The sequence below is a fragment of the Marmota flaviventris genome, chromosome 1 (assembly GCF_047511675.1).
Source record: "Marmota flaviventris isolate mMarFla1 chromosome 1, mMarFla1.hap1, whole genome shotgun sequence".
Classification (NCBI taxonomy): Eukaryota; Metazoa; Chordata; class Mammalia; order Rodentia; family Sciuridae; genus Marmota; species Marmota flaviventris.
The window spans coordinates 165,221,406-165,235,218 of record NC_092498.1 but is presented as its reverse complement, the minus strand read 5'-3'; the positions used below and the strand labels follow the sequence as shown (position 1 = coordinate 165,235,218).

General features: G+C 34.1%; 1 protein-coding gene across 5 annotated transcripts in view; it reads left to right on the top strand.

Moving 5' to 3' along the window:
* The window catches only part of Sfmbt1 (Scm like with four mbt domains 1), a 130,460-nt gene that overhangs the window by 75,025 nt on the left and 41,622 nt on the right, over positions 1–13,813 (top strand). For 3 of the 5 annotated variants that reach the window (XM_071618760.1, XM_027947821.2, XM_071618759.1), the window contains exon 4: positions 5,572–5,812. In XM_071618760.1, the coding sequence (XP_071474861.1) occupies positions 5,572–5,812 (241 nt within the window). Of the gene's footprint in view, positions 1–277; positions 328–5,571; positions 5,813–13,813 lie in introns of those variants that run through there. The other 2 variants (XM_071618761.1, XM_071618763.1) reach the window with 2 other exon arrangements.

The window sequence follows — 13,813 nt, the reverse complement described above, 5'->3', positions numbered from 1 at the left end:
TATTTTAACTTCTTTTATTCCTTCGTCAGTGCTCTTCCTTTATGTAGCTCTTAGTTTCTGATTTATATCAAATATTTTCCTTCTTTCTAAAGAATTTCTTTATTTCTTGTAAGGCAGGCTTACTGGTGACAAAATTCCTCAAATTTTGTTTGTCTGAGAATGTATTTCTTCTTCAATTCTTAAAGATAATTTCTCTTGATACAGAAATCTAGGTTGGTGACTTTTTGCTTTCAATGCTTTAAATATTTCACTCTACTTTCTTCTTGCTTGCATGGTTTCTGAGGAAGAAAAAAAAAAGGAAGAGCATTAGAGAAGGAATAAAAAAAGGTAAAATAAAATCTTTCAACTTTTCTTATTCTTAATTGAACTAACAGATAACAGTGCTCAAAATAATAACAGCAATAATGCATTCAATTATGTATGTTTATAAATATATTGAGTAAGTGTGTCTATGTATAAGTGAAATGAAATGACAACAATGATACAAGGAATGGGAAAGAAGAATTTGAATTATTTTGTTATTATAAGGTATTCATACTACCCATGAAACAGTATAGTGTTATTTCAGAAATGGATTGGGATTACTTTAAATGTACATTGCACATTTTTGGGAAACCAATAAAAAAAGTTTAAAAAAACAAAAACAAAACCTGGTACACTAAGAAAGAAGACCAAGGCTAGACATGTAGCTCAGTGTTAGGACTTCACACATGCTAGGCAAGTACTCTGAGTTCAATCCCCAGCAGCACAAAATAAGGGAAATGGACAAAATAATCAAATGGAATCATATCAGTTGCCTGTTTGTAACCACAAAGGCAGAAAAAGAGTAGAAGACAAAAGTAGAAACTAAGAATAAGGTAACATTTAAAACTGTAATATATAGTATATGGTAGATTTATGTGTGTGTGCATGCATGCACATGTACTGAGGATCAAATCCAGAACCTTGTGTGTGCTAAACATGTTCTCTACCACTGAGCTACATCCCACAGCCCTGTTTATGATACATAATTCAATTCTTATCAATAAACACTTTGAATGTCAGAGGTCTAAATATACCAGTTGATTGTCAGAGTGGATCAGAAAACAAGACAGAACTATACATTGTCTACAAGAAAACTACTTTAAATATTAAAAACATACAGATTGAAACTAAATGGGTAAACTGGGCCTGGTGGCATATGCCTGTAATCCCAGTGGTTTAGGAGGCTGAGGCAGGACGATCACAAATTCAAAGCCAGCCTCAGCAATTTAATGAAGCCCTAAGCAACTCAACCCTGTCTATAAATAAAAATACAAGAAAGGGTTGGGGTTGTGGCTCAATGGTTAAGCATCCCTGGGTTCAATCCCTAGTACCAAATAAAATAAAACAAAAAAACTGGATGGCTGGGAATGGTGGTGCATACCTGTAATCCCAGCAACTCAGGAGGTTGAGGCAGGCGAATCACAAGTTCAAGACCAGCCTGCATAACTTAGTGAGATCCTGTCACAAAATAAAAAGCCAGCCGTGGTGGCACATACCTGTTATAATCCTTCCTAGTGGTTCAGGAGGCTGAAGCAGGAGAATTGCAGGTTCAAAGCTAGCCTAAGCAACTTAGTGAGGCTGTAGGCAACTAGTGAGACCCTATCTTAAAATTAAAAACAAACAAAACAAAACAAAAACCTAAAAGGGCTGGAGATGTGGCTGAGTGGCTAAGTATGCTTGGGTTCAATCCCTGGTACCAAAATAAAAAATAAAATTAAAATAAAGAATAGAAAAGTAAAAAGGACTGGAGAGTAGCTCTGTGGTAAAGTGTCCCTGGGTTCAGTCCCCAGTACCAGATAGTTAGACAGACAGACAGACAGACACACACACACACACACACACATACACACAAATATCAGGCAAAAGAAAATGGGAATAGTTCCGTTAATTTCAGATGGAGTAGACTTCAAAGCACAAATGTCATCAGGTATATAGAAGGATATTACTTAATGACGAAGTGCTTAGTTCTGTAAGAAGACATAACAGTTCTTAACATATATGGACCTAACAACAGAGCATCAAAATATGTGAGGTAAGAACTGGGGATGTAGCTCATTGGTAAAGTACCCCCAGTACCTAAATTAAAATAAAAAGAGAAAGGCAAAAATTCATAGAACTACAAGGGAGAGGCAAAATGAATCCAGTATTATAGTGGAGAAGTCAGCACCCTTCTGTCAGAAATGGACAGATTTTTCAGCAGAAAATCAGTAAGGAGGACATGGTTAAGCTCAACAACATTATCAACCAACTGGATACAATGGCCATCTATACAATACCTCATCTAGTAACAGCAGAATACACAGAATACACATTCTTGTCAAGCTCACATGAAACATTCAAAAAGATAGATCTCATTCTGGGCTACAAAACACACTTTAACAAATTTAAAATAGGAATAGGAATCATATACTCTCTGCCATAGAACCACAGTGGAATTAAACTAGGTATCAATAACAGAAAGATAGGTGAAAAATCCCCAAATACTTAGAGAATAAACAGCACACTTCTGAATAACATATGGATCATGGGAGAAATCTCAAGAGAAATTAAGAATTATTTTGAACTAAATTAAAATATAGTAACATTGAAGAACATCAAATGTCTAGGAATAAGTTAACAAAAACTTCCAAGGAAATTTCAAGCCATTATTAATGTAAGTTAATGACCCTATATAAAAGGATAACTTTTTATATGTAATCAATCAGATAATTGCTATTGTAAAAAGATGTCATTTCTCCCCCAATATGTGTGTAGATTTACTGCAACACAAATTAAATTCCCCCTAAAATTTTTTGGAAGAAATTGGCCAGCTAATTCTAATGTTTATATTATAGGATGTATGAAGGAGGGATAGCCAGACATATCTGAAGATTAAAACAAAGTATGTATACTGGATATGCTAGATATCAAACTTAATTAAGATTAAGTAAAGTGTTGCTCTAAGGAAAAGCAAATCAGAAGCAGATCCACTTATATAGAGACACTTGATTTATAACAAAGATGGGGATAAATAGTGATTGGGGAAGGTATTGATTTTTATATAAACATGTTGAAATAAATAAAACCTGGTCCTACCTAACTCCAACCACATATTAATTCTAGGTGGATATCAGTTCTAAATATGAAAGGCTTCTAGACAGTAATGTATTATATCATCTCTGTGACCTCTAGAGGTGGGGCAAGATTTGTTTAAAAATATAGAGAAAACACAAATTTAAAATATACATTAAAATTTAGAACTCAAGTTCATCAAAAGACACCATCATGAAAATGAGAAGTTATTTGCAGTACAAATAACCTTCAGAGAACAGGCCTCCAAAATATAGTGTGAATAAAAATATGGGAATGAATTGGTATGACTTCTTTGGAAAACACCTTGGTAATTTCTCTTATGGAAATGAATGTGTGTATGTACCAAGAGGCATATAGAAATGTTCATGGCATTGTTATTTGTAGCCTCTCAAAACTATGAAGGTGCCCCCAAACCTAGTACTAGTAATAGTAGAATGGATATACTCTTGCAGATTTGTGTTGGGGAATATTATACAATAACGAAAAGAGTATTCTTACATATAATAGTGAGAATGAATCTTATAAGTAGTGTTTAGCAATAGAAATCCTACACAGAAAATAATCATATTGATAGCATCAAAACGTGGGTGGTATTACAGTTAAAATTCAGGAAAAAAGTAACCGTTCAGTAGTAAGGCACTATAGCGACTAGAAGAAAAAAAATTTATACAGAATGTGGGACTTATCTTCGCTGGCTCTATTTTTTTCAGGTCTTCACTTTCAGTTTACAGTGATTTTGATTGTCACACTACATTTATTTGTCGTGTCTCCATAGTCTCCTTCAGTGTATGACAGTTCCTCATCATTCTTCATTTGTCATTTGTGGACTTGATACTTAAAAAAAAATTTTTTTTTTTTTACTTGATACTTTTTGAAGAACATGTGTTTCAAGTCAGTTATTTTGTGGAATATTATTCAATTTAGATTTGTTTTCGCCCCCATGATTGGATTGAATTTATGCAGATTTTGCAGGAATGTCAGGAATAAAGTCAAGAATGATGTAAAGAAAGGATACATAATATTGAAATTTTAGGACCGATGATGTTAACTTTGATTAAATAGTTAAATAAAGTGCTGTCTGCCAGGTTTCTTCACTATAATGTTTTCCCTTTTGCAATTAATAAGAATTTTAAAGGGAAAAACTTTGAGTTTGTGCAGATACTGTTTCTCATCATGGAAATTTTAGTGTTCATCAGTGATTCTTGAATGTCTGCCATTGTTTATTTTATAATGTTTGTCTAATGGTGATTTTCTATTTTCATCTTTTTTTTCTATATTTATTGATTCGATTTCTGCTTCAAGGAATATTTGTTCCTCCCTCCTTCCATCTTTTCCCCCTCTCTTTTTTTCTTTCTTTTCATTGTGGACTCATGAATATTTATATTGTTAGTGATTTATAATTCATTATTCTCCTAATTTATCGTATTGCTCCTATTTGAAATGTGGCTGCCGGGATATCCTTCTAGTTGTCTTCCATGCCTTTCTGACATACCTCATCATTTTTTGACCATTTCTTTACTTTATGGCATCATAAGATATTCCAGACTTTTACTTTATTTTCTTTCCACAGAATTGTTGTCATTTCTCCAAGTAGCTTTTGTTCTTTTTTTTACTGGAAGATGGCATTTAGAAATCAAGCTTTGGGTGCTTGCTTGTTAATTTTGGACATCATTATTTGTATTACCTGTCAATTCACAGAGTTAGGGAATACAAATATAGTAACACAAACATATAATACATCTACACTTTTTTCTATTATTCATCTATCTAGATATCTATCATTATTTTCTCCTTCAGATACTTCTGATTTTAGCCCAGAACTACAGAGTTTACTTTAGTTTTCCCTTTTCCTTATTTGTAACTTCTTCCTTCCACAGTGAGAAACCTGGCCTTCCTTATCCACAACATATTTATTTACTTAATCCAAGAATACACATAAAGTAGTATTAGAATTGCTAACCCATACCTTTATTACCATGTAATTTTTCTTCTGAACTAGAACACATACAAAACAATATTATTAATTATTAATCAAGGATAACTAGTGGAAACAGTCTGTTTTAGGGACATTGGGAAGTATGACACCCTCCACATAGTATATATTATACTAATTTATTATCATTACAACATTTTTATCCTTTCCCTATTTCTGGTTTCATACGTTTTCTATTGAATGATCTAGAAATTACTCTTGAAAACTTATGTTGAAGGCTGCTTCTATTTAGTAGTTTATATACTTAATTGAAAGTATTTTCTGTAATCAAAGTAGACTGCTTTGGTGAAAATATTGAGTTCCTTCTGTTTCTATTTCTCTGTTTTCTTTGGTTCACTCTTCTGAGTTAGAATGGGAATTTCTCAGGTTTCCCTAGAGAAGATTTTATTGAATTTAGTGCTTCAGAATTGAAAAGAATGTTGGGCAGAGTAATACTTGTCTGAGATAACTTGACTAGTGCCTAATAACATTTTTCTGTTCAGGTGGATACGCGTTTGCAAAATGGATTTGCTCCTGGGATGAAACTGGAGGTGGCTGTGAGAACAAATCCTGAGACCTACTGGGTTGCCACCATCATTACTGCTTGTGAGCAGTTGCTTCTTCTCCGCTACGATGGCTACGGAGAGGACCGGAGAGCAGATTTCTGGTGTGACATCAGGAAGGCTGATCTTTATCCCATTGGGTGGTGTGAGCAGAATAAGAAGACTCTTGAAGCCCCAGAAGGTAATACTTTCTGGCAAGACTTGATATGACTTTGCTGTAAGAAAATTTGAATTGTCCAGAGACTTGAGATTTTCAGTTTCCAAGGCACATAGATAAGTTGACTCAACTTTTTTAGGTTAACAGTTCAAATGAAAACAATTATAAGGAATAATACACATTTCCCTCTCTTTTAAAATTATTTTCTCCATAAAGCATCAACTTTTTATGATGTTCGTAGAGGACATCATTTGATTCTCACCCTTTAAAACTGTGAGGTTGGTTGAGTTTGGCACTGGAAGATCTGGCTGTTTTTAAGTATATTGAGTCAGTTTGACATACTGTCCATTCTCTTCCTATTTTTATTATCCTCTCTCCTCTTACCCTTAAGCAATTTGGGAACTGAGAACCAACTGAAGTTCCATTCCAGGAAGGAGCCCTTCTGAGAGATGAGTCCAGATTGAGCAGGAGAGAGAGGAATAAAGTCAGAAGAAGGATGAGACAAAAGTGGGGGAAGGGAAGAGAGACTACAGATTTTAGAAGACACTAGACTTTATATATATCTTTATATATATCTTTATATATATATAAAATCTTTATATATATCTTCTTATTTTAACGTAATTTAAGATTTACACAAAAGTTATAAGAATAGTAAAGAAAAGTCTTGGAGACTTTTTGCCAAGTTTCCCCAAATGTTGACATTTTACCACATTTGCTTTATCCTTTCTCTCCTGCCCACACATGCTTTTTTAGCAAACTGAGAATCAGTTTTAGACATAATGCCCTTTTACCCACAAATACTTTAATGTATCTCTAAGAACAAGGCATTTGTGAGCACAGTAAAATATCAAAATGAGGAAAGTAACTTTGATACAAGTACCCTTATTTAATCTACAGACCTTTTAAAGCTTTTTAACAATTGTCCTAATAACAATATATTAATAAAACAAAATCCTGGATCATGTGTTGCATTTGGTTGTCATGTCTCATAAATAAGTTTCCTTTTATATCTGAAATATTCCTCAGACTTTTGTCTTTCATGGCTTTGACATATTGAAAGGTGCAGGCCAGTTTTCCCAATAATATTCGTGATGTTCTGCTCCCAGGAATGGTCATTATGCCCTATTTCTGTTCCTGGACAAGAAAGAATCTAGTCCAGGATCACATGGCATTTAGATGTCACACCTCTTTAGTTTTCTTACCTTTTCTTTGTCTTTCTTGGTCTTGACATTTTTGTATAGTACAGGATATTTACTGTATAGAGTTGTTCCAAATTTGGATGTGTCTTATATTTCTGTAGATTCAGATTGTGTACTTTTGGTAGGAAAAATGCAGAAATTATGTCCTTTTAGTGTATCCTAATTGGAAGATGCATGTTGTTGATTTGTCCAATACTGATATGAACTTTCATCACTTAGATTAAGTTGGTATATACAAGAGTTTTCCATTAAAATTATTTGCCAGGCTCAGTGGTGCACACCTACAATCCCAGCGACTCAGGAAATTGAGGTAGAAGGACTACAAATTTGAGGCCAGCACCTGCAACTTAGAGCCTGTTTCAAAACCAAAAAAAGAGTGACTAGGGATAAAGCTCAGTAAAAAAGTGCCCTGTGTGTTAAAAAAAAAAAAAAAGTGTATATTTATATATTTAAGTATATACACACACACATATACTTTTACCCTTTTTTTTTTTTTTAATATTTATTTTTTAGTTCTCGGCGGACACAACATCTTTCTTTGTATGTGGTGCTGAGGATCGAACCCGGGCCGCACGCATGCCAGGCGAGCGCGCTACCGCTTGAACCACATCCCCAGCCCCTACTTTTACCCTTTTAAATTAACTAACATCTAATAAATGCTTTGCAATTGTTAAAATATCACTGTTCACCCACTATTTTTAGCATTCACTGATAAGTTTTATTTGAAACAATTATTACTCTACTGGTTACCAAATGGTATTTTTCTAATTTCTTTTATGTTTCTTTCTTTTTCTTTTTGAGAGAGAGAGAATTTTTTAATATTTATTTTTTTTTAGTTTTCGGCGGACACAACATCTTTGTTTTATATGTGATGCTGAGGATCGAACCCAGGCCGCATACATGCCAGGCAAGCGCACTACCGCTTGAGCCACATCCCCAGCCCTCTTCTGTGTTTCTTAATTGACTTTCTACTATAGAAAGAGGTTTCTCATTTCTCCCATTTATGTATATACATGTATATGTAGTATGTCAATGTAGACTCATGATTCTGATTTTATTCAATGGGTTATAATCTTTTATTGTTATTATTTGTTTTGATGCTGAAATTTTCTTAGATGCATCAAGTTAGGTACCTCTTTAAGCTAGAATGTGCCCTTTTGATATGTACCTTTCCTTTTTTTTGCAGTTTTTTAATTTTTTGACTTAAGTTTTTTTCCCATTTTTTTTTCAATCCACCCCTGAAATCAGCATTTTTCTTTTAGTGAAGAATGTTGTTTAGAGATGATGAGTTATTGTGGACTTCTAGTAAGATATATTTTTACTTTGTAAAAAAGAATACAAAACCAGGCATAGTGATGCACCCCTTTAATCCCAGCAATTTGAGAGACAGAGGCAGGGAGATTGCATGTTTGAGGCCAACCTGGGCAATTTGGTTAGATTGGTCTCAAAAGTCCCCAGAAGTCAAAGGTCAAATGTTTTTGTGATATGTGGGAGCTAATCCAAAATAAAGTGGAGTGGGAGGGAAGAAGAAAAAAGAAGGGAGAGGGAATTGCATCAAAAAATAGAAGGAAGATCAGTATAGTAGAGGGGATTAAGGAGAAGGAAGAAGGGACAGGAAAAAGAAAGAACAGAGGAATAAATCTTACAGAACTTTTGTGTGTGAATGCATGGATTTGGCACAGTGGGTCCTGGCATCAGGTATATCCATACTACACTAACAATAATAATTTTAAAAAGTAAACTGTAAATAGTTTGATGAAGGATTGGTAGAGTAGAGTGAGGGAAGCGGTGAGGGAGGGCATGGAGGAAGTGCTGGGGACTGAATTGGGGTGGAGCTGGTTGTGTTCCATGCTTTTGTGATTATGTCAGGGTATATCTTGGTGTTGTATATAACTAAAAAGAATTTTAAAAAATGGGGAAAAATTAAGTTAAAAGGTCTGGGGGACATAGCTCAGTGGTAGAGAGCTCCTGGGTTCCATCTAGTACCAAAATAAATAAACAAATAAGAGGAAGCTCTAGAGGCCTGAAGCTACCTAGCCTATCATCTCATCTAAAGATTATAGGAAAGTACGTCTCATTTAATCCAAGAACAACAGAAATGGTTTTAGTTGAACATCATGTAAGATTATTATGACAAAAAGAAAGTAGAGTAAAATTGATGAATACTGTGTTTAATAAAAACATTTCAAAACAAGCTAATAGTAACAGTAGTAGTAGTAATGATAAAAGCAAAATAAGATTTATAAAAATTCAGAAATGAGATGACTAGAGGAGAGGAAGATTTAAAAAGAGAAAAAGTAGAACTTAGGCTGGAAACAGAAAAAAAAAATTAGACTTGAAAACTTAGTTAAAATGAAGACAGGAATGAATCAACACCATAGATTATATCTGATGAAAAATAGAAGGTGAAAGTAAACTCTTTCATTTTTTTAAGGAATTCAACATATCTTTTATTTTGGGGAGAGGTTATTCCTATACACCCAGGAACTTGTTAAAAATATTCCAATAACACAGTAAGAAAACATTTTTAAGTAAAAATGAGTGGGGCAAGAAAAAAGGACTTAAGAAAAATTAGATTGATTATAATGATTTAATATACATAAAACAGAAGAAGAAAACCGAAGGAATGAAACAATAAAATACAATAAACTATAATATAAATAAACTTTGCTGGAATAAAAGACAATGTGAAGTTCATACTATAAAGCTCATTAAGTATGTAGGAAAATCAAATGAGAACCACTGTATCAACGTGTGTTCTGGCTGGCTACACACCAGAGTATATACCTGTAATCCCAGAGGATTGAAAGTTCTAGGCTAGTCCAAGCAATTTAGTAAGACCCTGTCTCAAAAATAAAATCAATAGGTCTGAAAATGTAGTTCAGTAGTAGAGCATTGTGTAGTATGTGCTTAGACACTGAGTTTACTCCCCATTAGTGGGGGTCTGGGAAGTTCTAGTGAAATTATTGAAGTTTAAGGCAAAAAATAATTCTTTGGTTGTTTATGCAAAAGACCAGGTTTCTTGCAAAGGAAGGGAAACAAAGTTGTCATGAGAGTTATTAACAGTAGTGGTTTATACCAAAAGACAGTGGAACACTTGAAATACAAATATAAGAAATTCAATGAAAGAATAGAACAAGGATTTTAAATCTAGCCAAGCTGAATTTTAGGTATAAAGATCATATGAAAACTTAGCAATAGGTAAAGTACATGAGGAACATTGTTCATGGGACCCTTTCGTAAATTTTCTAGAATGAAGTAATGTTAGCATAAGAACTATTAGTGACACATTAAATATATGTTATAGTTGTATAGTATATACTACATAATTAAAGGAGACAATGTAGTATGTAAGGGAACTCTGACAATGTAGATAGAATGTCACTATAAAAATATGGGACACAGTGGGGAAAGCATATAAATAGTGGTATAAGTTTACTTATTGCCTTTTGAAAATTTTAACTATCTGTATTGTCATGTAATTTAACTAGTTACCTGTTAAGTTTTAGCAGGGAGTATGAATTGAGATGCTGAAGTTTACTAGAGGAGATGTTAATGTTTAGAGAGAAAAAAAGAAAATAGTCCCAAAACAAGACTAAAAGTATTATATAAATGTGTTAATATAAAAGTAAGCAGCAGAAAATATAAACTTTTCTTTCTTTTTTCTTTTTTTGGTACTAACATTTACCACTGACCTACATCCTTTTTATTTGTTATTTTGAGATGAGATCTCTCTAATTTGCTGAGACTAGCCTTGAACTTAGGATCCTCTTGCCTCAGTCTCCTGAGTTGCTGGGATCATAGGTGTGCACCATCATGCTTGCTGGAAAATACAAACTGTTCTATATACCAAGATAGATTTAAAAAGACAAAGAATATGTGCAAATGGATCACATGGTGAAATATTACACTTGCAAATAATGTTCATAACATTTAACAATGACAGAATTGAGACCATCCATATTGATAGTATGGCACAGTGGTGCAGGTCTACAATCCCAGCTCTTCTGGAGGCTGAGGCAGTAGGATCACAAGTTTGAGACCAGGCTTGGGAACTTAGCAAGACCCTGTCTCAAAATTAAAAAAGGGATAGTGATATAGCTCAGTGGTAGAGCACCCCTGGGTTTAATCCCTACTACTATTTTTAAAAAACAATGTTTACTCTTACTCTTTTTTTAATTCTAATTTGTTATACATGATAGCAGAATGCAATTCATTTTATATTACACATATAGAGCATAATTTTCAAGACACTAATTGTACACAGAATATTTTCACACCACTCGTGTCTTATACATGTACTTAGGATAATGATGTCTAACTCATTTCACCATCATTCCCATCCCCTTGCCCACTCCCTTCTCCTTCTTCCCCTTTGCCCTATCTGAAGTTCCTCCATTCCTCCCATGTCCCCACCCACCCTGTCCAATCACCATTATGAGTCTAGAGCCCCATATCGAAGAAAACATTTCGGCCTTTGGTTTTTTGGGATTAGATTGCTTCACTTAGCATTATATTCTCCAGCTTCATCCATTTACCTGCAAATGCCATGATTTTATTCTCTTTTAATGCTGAGTAATGTTCCATTGCGTATATATACACCAAAGTCTCCCTATCGATTCATCTACTGAAGGGCATCTAGGTTGGCTCCACAGTTTAACTATTGTGAATTGTGCTGCTATAAACATTGATATGGCTGTGTCCCAGTAGTATGCTGTTTTTAAGTCCTTTGGGTATAAACCGAGGAATTGGGTCAAATGGTGGTTCCATTTCAAGTTTTCCAAGGAATCTACTCTTACTCTTCTATTAAAAGTTAAAAAAAAAAATTAAGGTTTGCTACAGTGATTTCAAATATATATCATATATACTTTAATTTATGACTTCATAGTAAAATTTTTAAACAAGACCCTAACTGATAGCCTTTGGAGGATGCCAAGGAAACTATTTTAAGGGCTGATAAATATCAGGAAAGAATAAAGAGTATCGAGCACTACCCTGCCTTCTTTTTGTGAACTAACCTTCAGGGTAAATAAATAGTTGAAGAAGAAACTTTTGAAGTGTTTTGGTTAATAAATGATGAAGGAATTATAGAATTAGAATATTATTATCATTTTTTAGCCCCCTAGTGAATCAGTATTAACTATAAAATCTGCTAATGTCACAAAAGGACAACCAGACCTTAGCTGCCTTTTGATGGCACCTATAACTCCACTCATGAAGCATTCTTTCCATTCCCTCCCCTCCAAAAAAAAAGGTCAGATCTGGATTTCATTAAGCTTTGGGTTCTAAATAGAAAATATAAGGGACAGTGAAACAACTGGTTGCTATAGGGAGGTAACCAATGAAAACATACTCTGAAAAAGTCTACATAAGGACAAAGGCAGAGTCAATAAATGTGCTGCAAAAGTCGGGGGAGGCAGAAAGGGAAATAACCTGCACACTAAAAGAAATTTAGATAACTATTTACAGTGTATAGCTCTTATTTTGGATGCTAATTTGATCAAACAAATTGAAAGACCATTTATTAGACAACTGAGAAAATTTGAACATGGACTATATATTTGATATTGAGGAATTGTTTATTTTTTAAAAGGATGATGATTTTATGTAAAAAGTTATTTCATTTCAGAAATATATACTGATGTATATATGGATGGAATATATAATGTTTGGAATTGGCCAAGTGATTCTTTTTTTGATATTTATTTTTTAGTTGGACACAATAGTTTTTTTTTTTTATTTTTTTATGTGGTGCTGAGGATTGAACCCAGGGCTTCGAATGTGCTAGGCAAGCGCTCTACCGCTGAGCCAAACCCCAACCCTCCAAGTAATTCTTGATTGGACAGATGTGAAGTGAGTGCAGGTATAGGCCAGGAGTTGGCAAATTACCTGAAAAATGCCAGATAGTAGATGTTTTAGCCTTTGTGGGTCATATGGCCTCTGTTACAGCTGCTTCATCTTTGTGGTATGAGGGCAGGTATGGACAATATATAAACAAATTGACATTTGTTTATATAGAGGTTCCCTCTATATTTTGACTGTATCCCTTGTTGCTTTGACATATTTTTTTTTTTCTTTTTCCCAACCTTCTCCCTGATCTTCTTTTCCCTAACTTTCTCCTTCCTGATCTTCTCCTCTTGGATCTTATTTTCTTTAACCTTCTCCTTCTTGACCTTCTCCTCCCTGGTCTTTTTTTTTTTTTTTTTTTAAGTTGTAGATGGACACAATATATTTATTTATCTTTATGTGGTACTGAGGATCGAACCCGGGGCTTCACTCATGCAAGGTGAGTGCTCTACCAGTGAGGTCCTGGGTTGGATCCTAAACACCACATAAAAATAAACAAAATTAAAAAAAAAAAAAAAAAGATCAGGGAGGGCTTTTTTTTTAACCTAACTTTCTTCCTGATATTTTTTCCCACGATCTTCTCCTTTCTGATCTCTCCTCCCTAGTGTCATTTTCTCTGAATCACCTCTTTTAAACCCCCGTATTCCTGCTGATGGGCAGAATCACAGCATTTTGGATAGGCACTCCCTGTTTTTCTCGTTTGATAGCAAAGCAGTAAACCTTCTTTTTCCTTTTTCTTAAAACTGTGTCCTCATTATTGGATTGGGATCTGAGAGAAGGACTAAGCTTTTGGCAATAAATTTGTTATGTTTCAGTAAAATTTTCTTTACAAAAATAGACAGCAGGCTGGATTTAGCGCACAGGTGGTAGTTTGCTAACTCCTCTAGATGAAGCAGCCTATCTTATGAGGTCAAGGTTGTTGAAACTAGAGTACAGGAGGATTCAATATACCTTTTTCTGTATGTTTGAAAATTAG